A 21148-nucleotide genomic window follows, 5' to 3' on the forward strand; every position below is an offset into this window, starting at 1 on the left:
ATTATTGGTCTGGCTTCTTTTGTTTAAAACTAGTTTGCATAACTCAGTGCTCCCTGCAATTGTAATGGGTCACCCCTCTAGGAGGAGGCACTTGTTGGATTTAACCCAATCCCACAATTCACGCTGTTATACTTAAAATAGAACCCTTCCAAATGGGCGTGGCACCATTGGATTTCTAGGCTAGAGCATTCTGCAGGACAGCCATTTGTAGTATGTTACTAGACGTTTCTATATCTTGTGTACATTTGAAATGCACAAGAAGCATGTTCCACTAAAAATACAGAAGTCCGTGGATGAAGGAAACAACATGCGGCCAGTTCAGGGGCCTGTCATAAGGTCTTGATTGTGATTCAATGCAGATATGGACGAGACCCAGGATTCTCTGAACGTTTAGCAGTTATTTTGTCGTCAGCATTGGGAAATCTTTGCTTTCTAAATCTAGCCTCTATTTGACAGATCCCATGCTTCATATTATTTATTTTCCTGTTTCCTTCCTTTATCCTTAGCAAACACCATGGCTGAAATTTTGCTGGCGCTCAGCAGATGGGATGGGTGGTGTGTCAACTGTTAAATTTAAAATGGTTGGCAGCCGGCCGGGAACCCGCTGTCAAAACATGTACACTGGACTTTCCCGATGTCAGGTCTTTCAGCGCTGAGCAGACCCGACAGGCAATGGCGGGGGATGCCATTAAAATCATTAGTGGATTGTTTACAGCTACTTATCAGTGGTTTTTTCACAGCTTTTTGGATTTGACAGGTCGCCCACCAGTTTCTCGCTGTGCCTAGACCTCGTCCATGAAGCTGAGGCGGGAGGTCAGTGGCCATTGAATCAGCTGATGAGTTGACAGCTTCAAATTCAACTCAAAGCTCTCAGCTGATTGAGATATGTTCCCTTAATCACTAGCTTCTCTAAACTGCATTTCCACTACAGATTCACCATGCTGCAAGTCTTTACACAAGTCTCCATCCAGTCTGATCTCATTACCTCTCCCACCATTGATAGATCGCTTCTGTCATTTCTACTTCACCTGCCATCTATTCCATCAGCATGGGTGCCCTTAACACTCTCTCACCTTGGTCCTCAGAATCCTACCATGATCAGCCCCAACACCAGTATCACCAGGCACACCAGCAGCACCAACAACAACACCAACCTTCTCCGCAATCACCTGATGCTGGCATCAGCACCCGAGCACATTGCTGCCCGGGAGGCCAGGGATGGCCTCACCATGGCCACATTTACTTCACTTCACTGCTAGGTGATGCGCCAGGTTGGCACCACCCCACACCAGCACCATAAAGCATCCCTACAATGCCCAAGCAATTCCTTTCACACTCATCAGCATTGCAGGGGGTACCGTTTTGTCTCACCATTCACTGCAACTCACTAAGCCACTTCCAAAGGTGCACGCAGATCTGTCCACGAATGCAAAGTGTTGAAAATAAAGATTTCAATGTTTGACAGCACATCAACAGAAACTTTACATGAACATTGGCTAAAGCACCCCAAGTGTCTACCCTTGTGTGCTGTTAGTTGGTATGATTGCACTAGGATGAGGATGAGGGTGAGTGTGAGGGGTGGCTGGTGAGATGGGGAAGTGATAATGTAGATAGAGAGGGATGGGTGGAAGTGCAAGGTAAGTATATGGAGGGAGCCATGGAAGAACCTGGGTGCAGCTGTGCACCTCTGTGCAGTGCTTGTCAGTGTTTGCAGCACCTCAATGCTGTAGAACACAGACAGCACAAATGTCAAAATAAAGTTTGGCATGGTCCCTTTAAGGAAACCAGCTGATGGCGCGTCATAAATTACATCATCAGACCCGCTTACTTCAACTGGCCGGGAAACTCGTTGGGTGGGCTTAACAAGCCCAACCATTGGAAAGTCATTTTGGAGGCTGGGATGGAGCCAGCAGCGGGGCTGAGATCCACCACCGACGTCGCCTGCCATGGACCCACCGAGGTAGGGTAAATTGTGGCCCATTAATCTGGAATTGTTGATTACTGACTGATCTTCCAACAATTATAAAACTTTGGTTAGGCCACAATTAGATTGCTGAGATGCTGTTACAAGCTTGTAGATTTTGAGAGCATTACATAAGATAAAACATTTCAAAACACAACATTTTACTCCTGATAGTTGCAGAATCATGGAGGAGGAATTCTCCTGGTCATTATATATAATGACATTGGTTTAAATTCCTATGGATAATAAAGCCATAAAGGTCAAACCGTGTAGATTCATTCGGATGATACCAGTGGTGACAAACTAAAGTCATGAAGAGAGACGTGAGATACTGGGAGTATAAAGGGTTTTGATCAGGTGACTAAGGAAAGATTATTTCTCCTGGTTGGGGAGCTAACGATGAGGGATCATCAGTTTAAAATTATCACTGAGAGAGTGAGAAAGAAGGTAGGAGAATTGTTTTTACACAGAGAGTTGTTGGAGCATCAAATACTTTGCCAAAGGACTGGTTGAGGCAGAAACTGTAGCTTGTTTTGAAGAAAATTTGGATAAATATTTGAAGCACAAGAAGGTAAAGAGCTATAGCGAGAGAGAGAGAGAGAGAGGAGGACAGTAACATTAGTTTCGATTGCTCTAGCAAGAGTCTGCACAGATATGCTTGGCCAAATGGACTCCTGCTGTGCTGTAAACTTGTACGGTGCTGCAGCTCATTTATTGTTCTCTCACTCTGTTTTCTTGTTATCTGAAATATTCAGCAATAGAGAGAAAGAGCAGGACCAGACATTTGTCCCACCCAATAATTATAACTCAAGCAATAAGGAAAAATATGAAACAACACTAATGTACAAATATGTTAATTTTACAGCAGAGAGGATCTGGGTCAAGTTGCTGTTATCTGGATCAAACCTAAGAGTCAATAGGGAAAGATGTTCTCTATGCGCAATGTGTAACAAAATCAGAATCAACTTATACAGGACAAGTTTATAATTTTGTTGCACATAGTACATAAAGCACATCTTTCCCCAACATATATTAAGAAAGGTGGTCTAATGGACACACAATCCATCTATAGGTGCCTTATTTCACCACAGCAATTGACCTATTTTGAGATATACAGATTTTTTTTAAAGCACTGTGTTCTAAAGTCAATAGTTACATCAAATTTGTAGAAATGATGACCAGTCAGGTGTCATGTATTGTTGAATATTAGTCAGTAAAATTCGGCAGAGCTGTATTGCTATAGCTGTGAAATGCTGAGGTGCACTATATATTGAGATGTAATATAAAGGGAAAAGTTTCTATTATTTTCTGGGTTCGCTGAATTGTTCATTAAAATTGCTGAGGTGCTGTTACAAGCTTGTAGATTTTGAGACCATTACATAAGATAAAACATTTCAAAACACAACATTTTACTCCTGATAGTTGCAGAACCATGGAGGAGGAATTCTCCTTGTCATTATATATAATGACATTGGTTTAAATTCCTATGGGGTTTCTCCCAATCTCCTGATGTAACGCTGGCAGAGATCAGCAGAACTCCTGGAGAAATGGCGTGGGTGGCCATTTTCAGCCATTTATGCCATTAACAATTCTCTCTCCTCAGGTACTGTCCACCTCTCCTTCAAATCTGCTGTCATCACCTCTCTCCTCAAACCTACCCTTGACCTCTCCGCCTTGCAAACTACTGCCCCATCTCCAACCTCCCTTTCCTCTCCAAAGTCCTTGAACATGTTGTTGCCTCCCAAATCCGTGCCCATCTTTCCCGCAAATCCATGTTAGAATCCCTCCAATCAGGTTTCCGCCTCTGCCACAGTACCAAAAGGCTCTCAGCAAAGAAACAAATTACATCCTATGTGACTGTGACAAAGGCATACTAGACTTCCTCGTCCTTCTCGACCTGTCTGCAGCCCTTGACACGGTTGACCATTTCATCCTCCAACGCCTCGCCACTGCCGTCCAGCTGGGTGGGACTGCACTCGTCTGGTTCCATTCTTAGTTATCTAATCATAGCCAGAGAATCACCTGCAACGGCTTCTCTTCCCACTCCCACATCATTACCTCTGGTGTCCTTGGCCCCCTCCTATTTCTCATCTGCATGCTGCCCCTCGTCAACATCATCTGCAAACAAAGCATCTGTTTCCACATGTACGCTGACGACACCCAGCTCTACCTCACTGAAATTTCTGTCGACCCCTCCACTGTCTCTAAATAGTCAAACTGCTTGTCTGACATCCAGTACTGGATGAGCTGAAATTTCCTCCAACTAAATATTGGGAAGACCGAAGCCATTGTCTTCGGTCCCGGCCACAAACTCCGTTCTCTAGCCACTGACTCCATCCCTCTCCCTAGCACCTGTCTGAGGCTGAACCAGACTGTTCACAATCTTGGTGTCATATTTGACTCTGAAATGAGCCTCCGACCACACATCTGCGTCATCACTAAGACCGCCTATTTCCACCTCCGTAACATCGCCCGTCTCCGCCCCTGCCTCAGCTCATCTGCTGCTGAAACCCTCATCCATGCCTTTGTTACCTCTAGACTTGACTATTCCAATGCACTCCTGGCTGGCCTTCCACGCTCTGCCCCACATAAACTTGAGGTCATCCAAAACTCGGCTGCCCATCTCCTAACTTGCACCAAGTCCCTGTTCACTCATCACCCCTGTGCTCACATTGGCTCCCAGTTAAGTAACGCCTCAATTTTAAAATTCTCATCCTTGTTTTCAAATCCCTCCATGACCTTGTCCCTCCCTATCACTGTAATCTCCACCAGCCCCACAATCCCCCAAGATATCTGCGCTCCTCTAATTCTGGCCTCTTGAGCATCCTTGATTTTAATCGCTCAACTATTGGTGGCCGTGCCTTCTATTGCCTAATCTCTGGAATTTCGTCCCTAAAACTCTCCTCCTCTACCTCTCTTTCCTCCTTTAAGATGCTCCATAAAGCCTACCTCTTTGACCAAGTTTTTGGTCATCTGCGCTAATTTCTCCTTATGTGGCTTGGTGTCAAATTTTGTTTTATAACGCTCCTGTGAAGCACCTTGGGATGTTTTACTACTTTAAAGGCGCTATATAATTACAAGTTGTTATTATTGCTGTTGTTTCTCTGGGGGTTCCACCAATTTCGCAGCAAAGTTACAGCAGGAGATCGGGACATCTGCGACAAACCAGGGCTAATGTAAATCTGTTTATGAAAATTTCTTCTGTTTGATATTTCTAGCTAATTCATAAATATGTTCTAAAAGAGGAAATCTTCATGAACACAAACAACCACTGGAATTCTTACCTCAACTAAAGTAAAATCTTAGAAACAATTTCCATCGCGGTGTGACCTTTTGAATTGGTTGACATTTGTTGCTCTATGCTCAACTAGTACATGCTTTGTAATATTTAATGTTAAGAGCTGCTCAGCAATATTAACTCTTTGATAGTTATACACACAAGAGGACTAACCTGAAAGTGGAATAGTCTTGGAAGAATTTGTGTTTCCAATCTGACAAATATATCCCAGTTTCAGAGAACAAGCTTTGTTTTCCCATTTTGCTCCCATTGTAGGATTCATGACCACACATGTAGGCTCTGGTTCCGATGATGGATGTCCTTACGTTCACATAGAAAGAAAAACAAAACTGTAATATCCGCAAATTAGTTATTAAGATGCTAGTTACGGTACTGCAATTAAATACATAGATAAGAGGTATTTAATGAGTGAATCGTCCCTGGGGCAAATTCACTGGAGACCAGTTTGAAATCAACTATAAAACACTTGATAAATTTATTGCTGAATTGATCTGCTAATGGATGTACAGTATTACAAGCCAATCAGTATCTGTGGAGAGAACAGATAAGTTCAAATTTCAGGTGGGCACCCTTTGTCAGAACTCTGAAATATCAATTTATCTGTCTCTTTATAAATGCTAATCCCATCCAAAATTTGAGGTCCAATCCATAGGGAGCTGAATCCCAGTGCATCCGGGTATAAATGCGGCGTTTGTGCCCTTCAATCCCAGGAATTCCGGAACGCATGAAATCAGCTCTAGAGGTGCTTATCATTTTGTTTTTCAATTCTTCTGATACTGAACCATTCATTTTCCCATTACTTACCAGGAGCCCAGTTCAAGTATCTGAAGGGATTTTGATCACTCCATTGCCACCCACTGTCGAAATCCAGGCTATTTAGTCCTATCCAAAGTGGTGTCCTCAAATTATCCACAAGTCCTGAATAAAAGAAAAATGTATTGCTTGTAACTAAGTTTTACTCATCAGGTTATCCTATTTTCACGTTTCAGGGCAAGTGATTTCCTGTAACAAAATGAGGGCCCCACAGGGAGCAAAAACATTAGCCAGAGTAAGTGCAGTGGCAGCCTAAAGAAGAAACGGAGGACAATCCATTGCCAGTGCAAGAGTCTTTCATGTTACGCTGATGTGGAATACCTTTTCCTAACTAGCAAGAGGAATAGGGTACTGTATGTGATTGATAAAGTTTATACACCAAAATCTAAATTTAAAACACGCAAAATAACAAAAGATCGCAGTATTCATAAAAGCGGCACACAAAAGATCTCAAAGAGATAGGCAAAGGGTTGGAGTTAGCTCATATAACTGCCAAGAAAAAAGAAAAAGAACCCCAGTTTCAAATAATTGCTGAAGCTCAAAGCAGGGAAGAAACAATGTAAGGTGGAGGAAGAATGACAAGGATTCCAGCTTAACAAGGAGGAGATACAGCAACAGCACCATCTTGCTTTCAAACTGTCTGAGAAACGCCTATCAACAGCAAGTCCAGTAAGTGAGGATACAGATCATTTAGCTCATAACTCTGCTGGGAACAATTTCATGAAATCCAACTTCTTACCAAAATTTGAAAGAAGGGGATGACATCAATAGTTTTATTGGAACATTTGAATGACTAGCAAACCATCGTAAGTGGAACCCAAGGATCTGGGCTGAATGTCACGTAGCAATAATGTAATTGTGGCATTTTCTTATGTGAGTACAAATTATGAAACCATAAAAGGTGTTATTCATAATACTCATGACTTGACATTGAAGCATATAGGCAAAATATAGGAAATTAAGGAAAATTCCACACAGTACTTATAGGGAATTAGTAAAAGATACTTGGAAATTATGGCTGGAAAGTTAAACATTACAATATTATAACCGTTTTTGTCAACCAATGTTAAAAGATTGATTTCTTGAAGTGGTACTAGATCCCAGTCAGAAAGACCGAATCCAGCTGTGAGACCAAGACAGCAGCATGTGCAATAACAACCGCTACAAAGAAAATAACAGCATCCATTCACCCAGTCTTAGTAATTGAGTGACTGATGGATTACACAGTGCTAGATGTACCTTAACGTTGATAAGACACACCTGAGCAGAAAATACAATAATTAGAGAGTGGGGTGATCCATTTTCATGGTCTCTGTTACAAAATTTAGGTTTTGCCTTAGATCTCAGATCCAGTGGTGTTAGTCAATCCTACAAACAGTCTGAGCACCTTACATTTAGGGGTGTGTCATGCTGCCCAATATCTAATGATAAGATAGTGTGTCCCAGGGTGTAAAAATAAAACTGGATATTCTTGTCTGCCCCCAAGTGCACACTTCAAATTTTAAGAAGATGGGCCAAAATAAAACTTAGTAAGATGAGGCCAGATACAAATCTGCTTTATTTCACAGAAAATGCATATACAATGCATTTTTTATTCATTCTTTGGGATGTGGGTGTCGCTGGCAAGGCCAGCATTTATTGCCCATCCTTAATTGCCCTTGAGAAGGTGGTGGTGAGCCGCCTTCTTGAACCGCTGCAGTCCGTGTGGTAACTGAGTGGCTTGCTAGGCCATTTCAGAGGGCAGTTAAGAGTCAACCACATTGCTGTAGGCCTGGCATCACACATAGGCCAGCCCAGGTAAGGACGGCAGATTTCCTTCCCTAAAGGACATTAGTGAACCAGATGGGTTTTCATGGCAATCAGTACCAATACTGATACTGGCTTTTTATTCCAGATTTATTTAATTAACTGAATTTAAATTCCCCAGCTACCATGGTGGGATTTGAACTCACGTCTCTGGCTCATTAGTCCAGGCCTCTGGATTACTAGTTATGATAAGTTCCATCTCTACAACTTGTATGCATGTAATAATGCAAATAAATGAACACACTATGGCCTAGAAATTCAGTTTGGGGCGCCCAGCTCGCCTGGGCGCCGGAATTACCGCTGCGCGTGGAGCCAATTGCGCCAGCTGGATATTCAGTTTCAGCGCCCCAAGTGGAAGCCGGCCGCTAAACAAGGGTCGGGGCGCCGAAACTGAATATCGGCGTGCAAAGTGCCGCAGCGCCACCCGCTGCGGCACGGCAGCCTGCGGTACTGCAGGCCTTCCTCTCACTCTTAAGGGGGAGGTGCCTGCAACAGCGCGATCCCCGCTCGCGAGTGCCAGCAAATGAGCCCGGCACCAAGGAGAAGTGCCGGGCTCTCTGGAAACAGCTGGCAATGCCGCGGGGGGGGGTGTAGGAGGCCGGGGACGGAGGTGCGGGCAGGCGGCCGTCGAAAAAGCGGCCGGCCGCACCTCCACCTTAACTCGCCCCACTACCGGCACAGGTAGGCCCCTGTGTACCGGTCGCTGTTTGCGGTCGGCGCGGAGGAGGCGGCAGCGACCAAATATGGCCAGCGGGGCGATAGCGGGGCGCTGCGCACACCGATGACGTCATCGGTGGCGGCACAGCGCTACAGGCTAACGCCGCCATTAGCGCCCCGCTAAATATCGCGGTAGGTTTGGCCAGTGGCGCAAAAGCCCTCTTTGGGCGCAAACTGGTGGCGCAGGCCACTGAATTTCTAGGCCTATGTGTTCCTACATCAGTGAATCATCTTGCTAGAGTTAGACAAAATAACTTCTAACTATCTTCCTGCATCCTAACTTATTGAGTCCGGTGAAAGCTTGCCCTAGCAGCTTTCTGTTTGAAAACCTAACTGTTAACGAACATGCGTGTTTCTCACCTTTTGTTAATTCTGAGCTCAGGAAACAGAATCTCACCAGGCTACCTTGGCAACTACCTTGCTGAGATCAAATGAATTGATTCATCTCAACTAGAATAGGGGTGAATGATCACTGAAAAGTCCAAACTAACTTTCATTGCCTGTAACACAAAGGTGCAGATAGCCCATTTGAAACCTAGGCCGCGATTTTGACAGCGCTCAGCGGACCCGATTGGTGGCAGATCAGCTGTGAAATTTAAAATGATTGACAGCGGGTCAAATAAACACACTGGACTTTCCCGATGTCGGGTCTGACAGAACTGAGCAGACCCAACAGGCAGTGGTGGGGGGCCGAATTCAAATCATTAGTGGCTTGTTTACAGCCACTTAAAAAAGCTTTGTTTCCCAGCTTTTTAACTTTCACAGGTCTCCCATGGGTTATCCACTGTGCCTAGACCTCGTCAGTGAAGCTGAGGTGGGAGGTCAGTGGCCATTCAATCAGCTGATGAGTTGACAGCTTCAAATGTCAAGTCAAAGCTCCCAGCTGATTGAGACATGTTCCCTTAACCACTAGCTTCTCTAAGCTGCATTTCCACTAAAGATTAAGGATGCTGCAAGTCTTTACACAAGTCTCCATGCAGTCTGACCTCATTACCTCGCCCACCGTTGACAGATCGCTTCTCTCATCTCTACTGCACCTGCCAGCTATTCCATCAGCATGGGTGCCCTTGAGAATATCTCACCTTGGTCCTCAGAATCTGACCACAATCAGCCCCAACACCAGCAGCACCGGGCACACCAGCAGCACCAACAACAACACCAACCTTTTCCGCAATCAACTGATGCTGCACAGGACACATTGCATCAGCACCTGATAACATTGCTGCCCGGGATGCCAGGGATGGCCTCACCATGGCCATACTTACTTCATTTGACGCTGCACACCCTGGCTGCCACATGATGTGCCAAGTTGGCACCACCCCATACCCATTCCTTTCACACTCATCAGCATTGTGGGGGGCGGGGGTACTGTTATGTCTCACCATTCCCTGCAGCTCACTAAGCCACTTCCAAAGGTGGACACAAATCTGTCCAAGAACGCAAAGTGTTGAAAATAAAGGTTTCAATGTTTGACAGCACATTACCAGAAACATCACATGAACATTGGTTAAGTGCCTACCCTTGTGTGTTGTTAGTTGATACAATTGCACTAGGATGAGGATGAGTGTGAGGGGTAGCTAGTGAGATGGGGAAGTGATAATTTAGATAGAGAGGGATGAGTGGAGGTGCAAGGTAAGTTGGTGTGAGTAAGGATGTGCAGTAAGGGTGTGAGTAGGGAAGGCAGAGTGATGGGGATGTGATGAGTGGCACAGCAGGATGAGGTTGAGTGTGGCTTTGCAGTAACATTTCATGATCTACTGAGATCATTGAAAGGCTTGTGCCACTGCAGCCTGGTCCTCCTGATGACATCCCTGATGTGCCCTTCTGTGCAATGTGCAACCAGGCTGCGTTGGTTTCCTGGGGAGGTCTCTTCCGCCCATTGGAAGGGAAGAGAACCTCCCTGCAAGAGAGCCTGGGTGCAGCCGTACACCTCTGTGCAGTGCTTGTCAGTGCTTGCAGCACCTCAATGCTGTAGAACACTGACAGCACAAATATCAATGTAAATTTGCGCATGGTCCCTTTAAGGAAATCGGCTGATGACGCTTCATCAAATGACGTCATCAGACCCGCTTCCTTCAATTGGCTGGGAAACTCACTGGGCAATCACTGGGCAAGCCCAATCAGGAGAAAGTCATGTTGGAGGCCAGGATGGAGCCAACAGCGGGGCTGAGGCCCACCACCGACGTTGTCCGCCACAGACCTGCAGAGGTAGGGGAAATCGCAGCCCTAATCTAATCTTCTACTGCTGCTGCCCCATGAATTTAACAACAACAATGTCATCTTGCATTTATATAGCACCTTTAACATAGTAAAATGTCCCAAGGCACTTCACAGGAGCGTTAGCAAACAAAATTAGCCACCGAGCCATATAAGGAGATATTATGACAGGTGACCGAAAGTTTGGTCAAAGAGTTCAATTTAAAGAAGCGTCTTAAAGGATGAGAGAGAGGTACAGAGGCAGAGAGGTTTATGGAGGGATCTCCAGAGCATAGCGCCTAGGCAGCTGAAAGCATGGCTGCCAATGGTGGGGTGATGGAAATTGAGGATGCGCAAGAGGCCAGAATTGAAGAAGCACAGCGATTTTGTAGGGCTGGGTTGTAACCCCCTGAGAACTCAGTGTAACTCAATAATAGCATTTTGAACATGTCTTACACTGTAATGATCAGTAACATGTCATTCTAGAATGGTACACTAGGTGGAGCTGTAAGTTTAGTGGTGGGCTACCCACAAGGCAGTAGTCAAGATGGATGCCTGTACACTAGTCCACATGGCTGAATAAATGACTAGCTCAAGCTAGCTGTTCATAATGAAAACGTCTATTTATTTATGAACATAACATGGTACCAGAAGTGGTAATATCTGCTGAATATTGTGAAACGCGACATGGAGAATTTGAAGCCACCGGAGGGTTTGAAACTCATGGGGAATGTCGACTGCAATTGGCGGACTTTCAAACAACAATTCTAACTCTACATTGCTGCCATCGGGTTCGGTACGAAGCCAGATGCAAGGAAAATAGTGTTACTGCTCAGGGTTGCAGGCCCGCAGGCGATAGAGGTATTTAATACGTTTGTATTTGATCAAACATAGAAACATAGAAACATAGAAATTAGGAGCAGGAGTAGGCCATTCGGCCCTTCGAGCCTGCTCCGCCATTCAATGAGATCATGGCTGATCATCCAAACCCTAGCACCCGGTCCCTACACCGACAGCCATCCCACCCAAGCCCTATCCCCGTAACCCCATAACCCCACATATTTAATCCCCCCTAACACAAGAGGAGGACAAAGAAAAAATGGACGATGTGCTAAAGAAGTTTGATACACATTGTTCTCCCAAAAAGAACGAGACTTATGAGAGGTACGTGTTCCGTTCATGGACACAGCAGCAAAATGAGACTTTTGATAGCTTTGTGACCGATCTGAAACTGAAAGCACAGACATGTAATTTCTCTGAACTGAAATCATCCATGATTCGTGCCCAGATTGTGTTTGGTATTCATGATAAAAAGGTCAGGGAACATTTATTGAGAGAAACTGAACTAACATTGGAGAAAGCTGTGAAAATATGCCATGCCAGTGAGCTAGCTCAACAGCACACAAAGACTTTCAGTGAAATTAATAATAATGCGACTGTAGTAAGTGATAGTGCTGCTGTCGGTGCTGTGTCCTACAAAGGGAAGAAACATGGGCAGAACAGAAAGGCAAAGCAATCGGAGGATGGAATTTTTAATTGTAAACGCTGTGGTTACCAGCACCAGTCAAGACAATGCCCAGCGTTTGGAAAAATGTGCACAAAATGTAATGGAAAGAATCACTTTGCCAAACAATGCTTTTCAAAAGTAAAAACAAAGAAAGGGCAACAAGTCAATGTGATTGAGGACACTGATTTAAGTGAGACATTTTTTGTAGGAATGGTGTCATGTGACAATATCGAAAAGGATACAGAAAATGTGCAGCCCTCAGGAATGGACAATGCTGAACATAAAGTTAATGCAGTAAAAGAGGACAAATGGATAATGCCACTGCAGGTAAATGGAGCATTAGTTACATTGAAACTAGACACTGGGGCAAAAGCAAACTTAATCAGTATGAGTGACATTAAAAATATGAAAGAAAAGCCCAAAATACAGAAAAAGTTAGTACTACTGAAGAACTATAATGGACAGAAAATAGATAGCTTAGGTGTATGCACACTCAAAGTGACAGTCAAAGACAAAGTGCATTATCTCATGTTTTCTGTTGTGGCTGAAGGACTTGATCCACTACTAGGTGACAAAGCTTGTGAGGACTTAGAACTGGTCAAGAGAGTCTACCGTATAAACTGTGCCATAAGCAGACCAGGTGACTCGGTGGATTCTGTAGTGAGTAATTTCCAGGATGTGTTCAAAGGATTTGGAATTCTACCATTCACTTACAAGATCCAGCTAAAGGAGGATGCTCAGCCAGTGGTACATGCTCCACGGAGAGTTCCAGCACCCCTGCGTGACCAGCTCAAGAAAGAACTGGACAGAATGACCACACTAGGAGTCATCAGGAAAGTCGAAGAGCCAACAGACTGGGTTAACTCCATGGTATGTGTAAAGAAAAAGAACAATGATCTAAGAGTATGCATGGATCCAAAGGACTTAAATGCAAACATAAAACGTGAACACTACCAGATTCCCAAGCGAGAAGAAATCATCAGTGAAATGTCAGGTGTCAGATACTTCACAAAGCTCGATGCCTCACAAGGATTTTGGCAACTAAAACTGGATGAAGAGAGCACCAAATACTGTACCTTCAACACACCATTTGGCAGGCATTGTTTCCTCAGAATGCCTTTCGGGATAATATCTGCATCTGAAATCTTTCATAGAGCGATGGAACACATAATTGAAGGTCTGGAAGGAGTTCGGGTCTATGTTGATGACATCATCATCTGGGGCTCCACACGGAAAGAACACAATGAGAGACTGACTAAAGTGCTACAGAGCATACGCCAGAATGGACTGAAGCTCAACAAAGCCAAGTGTCAGTTTGGCATCCAGGAAGTCACTTTCCTAGGAGATAATCTATCTGGTAAAGGAATAGAGCCAGATATGGAAAAAGTAAACGCCATACTCAAAATGCCCCGACCCACTGACAAAAAAGGAGTGCTATGCATCATGGGGATGATAAACTTCATTGGAAAGTTCATTCCTAACATGTCAGCCAAGACAGTCTGTCTGCGAGACCTGCTACATAAAACAAATGAGCTCGCATGGACAGAAAGACATGAACAAGAGTGGATGAACCTCAAAACAGTGCTGACAACCACACCTGTACTCACCTTCTTTGACCCAACAAAGAGAATCAAAGTGTCAACAGATGTATCAAAAGATGGCCTAGGCGCGGTCTTGCTACAAGCAGAGGGTGAAGATTGGAAGCCTGTTGCCTATGCCTCCAGGTCTATGACTGATTCTGAGTGTCGATACGCCCAGATTGAAAAGGAATGTCTAGGCTTGGTAGTTGGACTAGAAAAGTTCCATGGCTACATATATGGACTTCCCACCTTCACAGCTGAGACAGACCACTGCCCACTGGTTGCCATCATAAAAAAAAATCTGAATGAGATGTCTCCAAGGATTCAACGACTCATGATGAAGCTGCAAAGATATGACTTTGAACTGATCTACACACCAGGCAAACACATACTGTTAGCAGATGCACTATCCCAAGCACCCACAATGAGTCATGTGAGCTCTACCGAGGAAGACGTGGATGTTCATGTGAGTATGGTCACTGCTGTGCTGCCCGTGTCAGACACAAAATCAAAGCAAATAGCAGAAGAAAGAGTAAAAGATACAGTGTTACAAACAGTAATAGAGAACATTCATCATGGTTGGCCAAAAGATTCCTGTCCAAAGTACTTTCACATCAGGTCAGAGTTGAGTGTCGCAAGTGGACTATTACTAAAACAGAACAGAATATTCATTCCACAGGCTCTACGTCGAGACATGCTCAAAAGGATTCATGAGGGACAGCTCGGAATTGAAAAATGCAAAAGGAGAGCAAGAGACACTGTTTATTGGCCTGGCATAAGTAAGGACATTGAGAACATGATAGGCAAATGTGAGACATGTCAGAAACACCAAAACAAACAAGCAAAGGAACCAATGATAATAGTTGACTTACCAACAGTACCATGGCAAAAGGTTGGTATGGACCTTTTTCATTTGAATGGTAAAGACTATCTATTAGTGATTGACTACTATTCTAAATATCCTGAGATGGCGCTGCTCTCAAGCACATCAGCAAGCAGTGTCATAATGCATGTTAAATCCATCTTCGCCAGACATGGAATTCCCAGGATTGCCGTTAGCGACAATGGTCCGTGCTTCAACTGTAAGGAGTGGCAATGGTTTGTAGCACATTATGACTTTCAACACGTCACATCCAGTCCTCTGTATGCTCAGTCGAATGGTAAGGCAGAGAAAGGTGTTCAAGTTCTCAAACAGCTACTGAAGAAAGCAACAGAAAGCAAGTCTGATCCTTATCTCGCCCTGCTGAGCTATCGAGCCTCCCCTTTAGACTGTGGTTCTTCACCTGCTGAACTCCTAATGGGTCGCAAGTTGCGCACCACGCTACCCTGCTGTTCAAAAGAAAAGCAGAGTAAGGAACTGAGACAGAGACTTCAACTGTTAAAGCTGAAACAGAAATCACACTATGACAAGTCATCCAAAACTCTGAAACCATTGACAAGGGATGATGTTGTTAGGATTGAGGATCCAGATGCATGGAACAGGAAAGCTACAGTTCTTGAGGAAGTAGGACCAACGTCATACACTGTTAGAACTGAGGAAGGACAGATTCTCAGGAGGAACCGCTGTTCCCTCCTGAAAACACAAGAAACTATCCAAGAGCAAATCGATGACAATGCCGCAACTGAATCTTGTCACTCACCACCAGAACAATCTAACACAAACACACATACAGGCTCTCATGGAAACACATCAGACTTACCTGTGCTGAGAAGATCCACACGTGAAGTAAAAAAGCCTGATAGACTTAATCTTTGAGTACAAAGAAAACTATAATAAAAGAATGAAAAGCTTAGAGTTCATAAAGTAAAGCTTTGAAAATGTGTTGACTGTTGTGAAGATGTTTATGTCATTATGATTGATTGATATTGATTTTGTTTAACCTCTAAGGAAGGGGGATGTAATGATCAGTAACATGTCATTCTAGAATGGTACACTAGGTGGAGCTGTATGTTTAGTGGTGGGCTACCCACAAGGCAGTAGTCAAGATGGATGCCTGTACACTAGTCCACATGGCTGAATAAATGACTAGCTCAAGCTAGCTGTTCATAATGAAAACGTCTATTTATTTATGAACATAACATTACACAAATACCCCTTCATGGTGGCATAGTCATCAATCCCAAAATGTGGCCAAGGTCAAATTAGAATATCTCTTATGATCAGGGATGAACCAAGCAGAAGCTTCTGTGTAGAAACCATTAGAGATTCAGCAGGGAAATTATTTCAGTGATAGGGGCCATTAGCACCAATGCAGCTAAAGAGTAGATGGCTTGAGTGATGATCCAAGAGCTAGTAGAGGCTCAGCAGGATGGCGTACATTGGAGAATGTGTGAGCTGAAGTCACTTGAGGCATCATGGCAACAAAGACTGAACGAATGTGATGGTATAGTTATAAGAACAATATTTGGTCCGACGTTATCAGTCTAAACCAGTTTAAAAACAGGAACCAGAAGAGTTCAGCAGATAGCAGTATCATAGGCATGTTTATATAGATTTACTTAAGTTAGCTCATGAGATCCCTCTGGTCGCACATTAGATGGTAAAACGTACAAAAGGCAGATTATTACAGTATATACATGTGCCTAGAATCTCAAATGAGATGGTTGAATATTATAGGACATGTGACTGATGTCAACTTATGGGTAAACTGAGGGAATCACAGCAAAGCTCCAGTGCAACCCCCACCCATTATTAGTGAACATTTCAAAAGGATGGGCATAGATATGGGTCCCGTGGCTCGCGGGAGTCAATTGTGGAAATGAGACAATCAACTACAGTCTTGAAAATTTCAATTGACCCAGCATCCATAGCCTTTTGTGGGAGAGAATTCTAGATTTCCACTACTCATTTTGTGTGAAAAGTTGCTTCCTGATTTCACTCTTAAATGGCCTAGCTCTAATTTGATAATTATGTCCTCTTGTTCTGGATTTCTCCACCAGAGGCTTCCCATCGAATTCCTTAATCATTTTAGAGGCCTCGATTGGATCGCCCCTCAAACTTCTAAACTCAAGGGAATAAAAGCCAAGTTTATTCAACCTGTCCTCATAAATTAACCCTTTAAGCCCTGGTATCATTCTTGTGAACCTGCACTGCACCCCCTCCAAGGATAACATATATTTCCTGAGGTTCGATGCTCAAAACTGAACACAGTACTCCAGATCGGGTCTGACCAACAGTCTGCCACTGAACCATCACTTCCTCGCTTTTGAATTTCAACTCCCCTGGGTTTTTGTACCTGTGCACTAGCTTTTTTTTAGTGCCAGCTGTGGCTCAGTTGGTAGCACACTTGCCTCTGAGTCAAAAGGTTGTGGGTTCAAGTCCCCACTCCATGGGACTTGAAGCACATCAAGTCTAGACTGACACTGCAGTGTAGTGCTGAGGGAGTGCTGCACTGTCGGAGGTGCTGTCTTTCAGATGAGATGTTAAACAGAGGCCAGTCTGCTTTCTCAGGTGGACGTAAAAGATCCCATAGCACTATTTTGTGGCGGAGCCACCAAAGGACTCAGATCGTTTGTATATAATTCCTTTAACAACATGTTAGCTACAGCCTGAGTCTGTATCTGTATTTATACTGTTTAACTGTACAGAGCGTGGTTACTTTAACAGCGCGATTAAAACGTGATGACGTCACGCCGTTCATCACGGGATCCCCCACTGGCGGGAAGAACATCATGACGTCAGCCCGGGGCCACCCTAGGCAGTCCTCATGGAGCCCCTGAAGAGAGCAGGCCTACATTCGATGTTATCCTGCAGTTTCTTGTTAAAACCTGTTTGTTTCATTAAAGTTCATTTTGTTTGATTGCCTGAGTCGAACTCAGTCTTTTAGCTAGGAACCCACGTTCCTACATTGGTGACCCCGACTTTCGTGAACAGTTTTCGCGGAAGATCTTCAGCATGGATACGAACGCCGTGACTCTGAAACTGCCACAGTTCTGGGAGCAACAACCAGCTACATGGTTCATCCAGGCTGAAGCCCAGTTCACCATCCGGAACATCGTTGCGGATCAGACCCGTTATTACTACATGGTCTCCGCCCTCGATAGCGCCACTGCCTCGCGGATCATCAGCCTTCTCGGTAGTCCGCCTACTGACCGCAAGTATGATATGTTAAAGGCGCGATTGCTACAAGTCTTCGGGCTCTCGAAGTCAGAACGCGCTCGCCGGCTCCTCGCTATGCCCGGCCTCGGGGACTCCAAACCGTCCGAGCTCATGAGCCAAATGCTCACGCTCTTCGGAATGCTTCCTCTTCCGAGAGCTATTCCTCTGCCAACTACAGGCTGCCCTAGCCATGTCCGAGGTTACAGACTGTGCAGAGCTTGCTGCCGAAGCAGATAAGATTTTCACTGTAACCCAGCAGTGCTGCACCGCCACGAGATGCCCATCCCCCACAGACGCGGCTCCAGCTCCTTTTGCAGCGGGCTGGTGCTCCTACCACGCCCGTTTTGGCGTGAAAGCACGACGCTGCCGCTCTCCCTGCAGTTTTCCGCCCCCCAAAAAAACAAAACTCCTGCAGCATTCCCGGCGAAGGAAGACCGGGTCTAACGGGCGCTCCGCGGCTGCGATGGCCATCGGGTCCTCAGGGAAACTACTTTTCATCACCGACTCCCTCTCGGGTCGACGTTTCCTTTGCGACACCGGGGCGCAGTGCAGCATCCTACCTGCATCGAAGCTCGACATTCAAGCTGGGGGACAGGGTCTTTCCCTCGAGGCGGCTAATGGCGCAGCTATTCGAACTTTCGGAAAGCGGCAGATTCAAATGTGCTTCGGCGGTCAGCGTTTCCATTGGGAATTCGTCACGGCCAAAGTATCGCAGGCCATCCTGGGGGCGGATTTTCTGTGTGCCAACGGCCTCCTCGTCGATGTCCAGCACCGCCGGTTGATCAACACGGCCACTTTCCACTTGATCCCGTGCCACCACAGTACCACCGTGGCGCGCTCTATCGCCTGCGCTTTCCCTTCTCCGGACGACTTCACTCGGCTCCTCGGAGAGTTCCCAGAGCTGACCAGGCCCACTTTCTCCTCCTCGGCCACCAAGCATGGTGTGGAACATCATATCACCACCACTGGCTCTCCGGTTTATGCACGGGCTCGAAGGCTTGAACCCGGCAAGCTCGCGGCTGCGAAAGTGGAGTTTGACATGATGGCATGGCTGGGGATTATTCGCCGGTCGAGTAGTCCCTGGTCTTCGCCTCTCCACATTGTTCCGAAACCGGGCGGCGGCTGGCGGCCCTGCGGCAACTACCGACGCCTGAACAACGCCACTACTCCTGACCGGTACCCGATCCCACATAGTCAGGATTTCTCGGCCCACTTGGCGGGAAATTCCATCTTTTCTAAAGTCGACCTCGTCCGTGGGTATCACCAGGTTCCCGTGCACCCGCAAGATGTCCCGAAGACCGCAGTCATCACCCCGTTCGGTCTTTTTGAGTTCCTGCAGAAGCCTTTTGGTTTGAAGAACGTGGCACAGGCGTTCCAGCGCTTAATGGGTTCCGTGCTTCGAGACCTTCACTTCATCTTCGTCTACCTCGACGACATCCTCGTCGCCAGCGCTAGCAAGGAAGAGCACATCGGCCATTTGCGAACACTCTTTACACGCCTTAGTCAGCATGGGTTGATCATCAACCCAGCCAAGTGCCAGTTCGGCCTGCAGCGGATTGATTTCTTGGGCCACCGCATTACTTCAGATGGCGCCGTCCCCTTACTGACGAAGGTGGAGGATGTTACCTCTTTCCCGCGCCCGCCAACCGTCAAGGCTCTGCAAGAGTTCCTCGGGATGGTCAATTTCTATCGCCGATTCGTCCCTAAGGCGGCTCTGCTTATGCAGCCTTTGTACGAGGCCCTCAAGGGCAAGTCCGGGAAGGATCCAATCATCTGGACGGCCGAGATGGACCAGGCGTTCGTCAACACCAAGCCAATGTAGGTCAGCGAGCACAGGGGTGATGTGTGAATGGGACTTGGTGCTTGGTGCGAGTTGGGATACAGGCAGCAAGTCTAGAGGTAACAAAGGCATGGATGAGGGTTTCAGCAGCAGATGAGCTGAGGCAGGGGCGGAGTACACAATTTACTCTGCCTCTTAACTTAGTGTCATCTACAAACTTGGATATATGACTCAATTCCTTCATCCAAGTCATTAATATAAATGGTGAAAAGTTGAGGCCCCAGTACTGATCTCTGGGGAACACTACCTTCACATACCACTAATCAGAGAATGTTCCCTTTATCCAGACTCTCTGTCTCCTACCTCTGAACCAATTACCAACTCATGTGACATGGTTACCTCCACATCCATGTGCTTTTAGTTTTGCTAATAATCTCTTGTGCGGAACCTTATCAAATGCCTTATGAAAGTCCATATAGATAAATATGCAGAGACACTCCCTTGCCCACCATGCTAGTGACCTCCTCAAAAATTCAAACTTTTTTTATTCATTCATGGGATGTGGATGTCGCCGGAAAGGCCAGCATTTATTGCCCTAATTGAAGGTGGTGGTGAGCCAAATTCTTGAATAAACTGAGTGGCTTGCTAAGCCATTTCAGAGGGCAGTTAAGAGTCAACCACATTGCTATGGGTCTGGAGTCACATATAAGCCAGACCAAGTAGTGCCAGAGGGCTGGAGAATTGCAAATGTGACACCCTTGTTCAAAAAAGGGTGTAAGGATAAACCCAGCAACTACAGGCCAGTCAGTTTAACCTCGGTAGTGGGGAAGCTTTTGGAAACGATAATCAGGGACAAAGTTAACAGTCACTTGGACAAGTGTGGATTAATTAAGGAAAGCCAGCACGGATTTGTTAAAGGCAAATCGTGTTTAACTAACTTGATCGAGTTTTTTGATGAGGTAACAGAGAGGGTTGATGAGGGTAATGCAGTTGACGTGGTGTATATGGACTTCCAAAAGGCATTTGATAAAGTGCCACATAATAGGCTTACCAGCTAAGTTGAAGCCCATGGAATAAAAGGGACAGTGGCACAGTGACAGGAAACAGAGAGTAGTGGTGAATGGTTGTTTTTCGGACTGGAAGAAGGTATACAGAGGTGTTCCCCAGGGGTCGGTACTAGGACCACTACTTTTCTTGATATATATTACTGACTTGGACTTGGGAGTACAGGGCACAAAACTTGGAGGTATAGTGATAGACTTCAAGAAGACATAGTGAAATGGGCAAACACATGGCAGATGAAATTTAACGCAGAAAAGTGCGAAATGATACATTTTGGTAGAAAGAATGAGGAGAGGCAATATAAACTAAAGGGTACAATCCTAAAGG

The 21148-nt window shown here is 45.4% G+C and overlaps 1 protein-coding gene across 1 annotated transcript in view; it reads right to left on the minus strand.

The window, feature by feature from the left end:
- Window positions 1–21148, minus strand: part of mrc1a (mannose receptor, C type 1a) — a 254012-nt gene that overhangs the window by 163183 nt on the left and 69681 nt on the right. The window contains 2 exon segments of the mRNA XM_085987853.1: window positions 5415–5561; window positions 6066–6179. Of these exon segments, the coding sequence (XP_085843979.1) occupies window positions 5415–5561; window positions 6066–6179 (261 nt within the window).

Source organism: Somniosus microcephalus, chromosome 5 (genome assembly GCF_052327205.1).
Source record: "Somniosus microcephalus isolate GS21.2 chromosome 5, FLI_Smic_1.0, whole genome shotgun sequence".
Taxonomy (NCBI): Eukaryota; Metazoa; Chordata; class Chondrichthyes; order Squaliformes; family Somniosidae; genus Somniosus; species Somniosus microcephalus.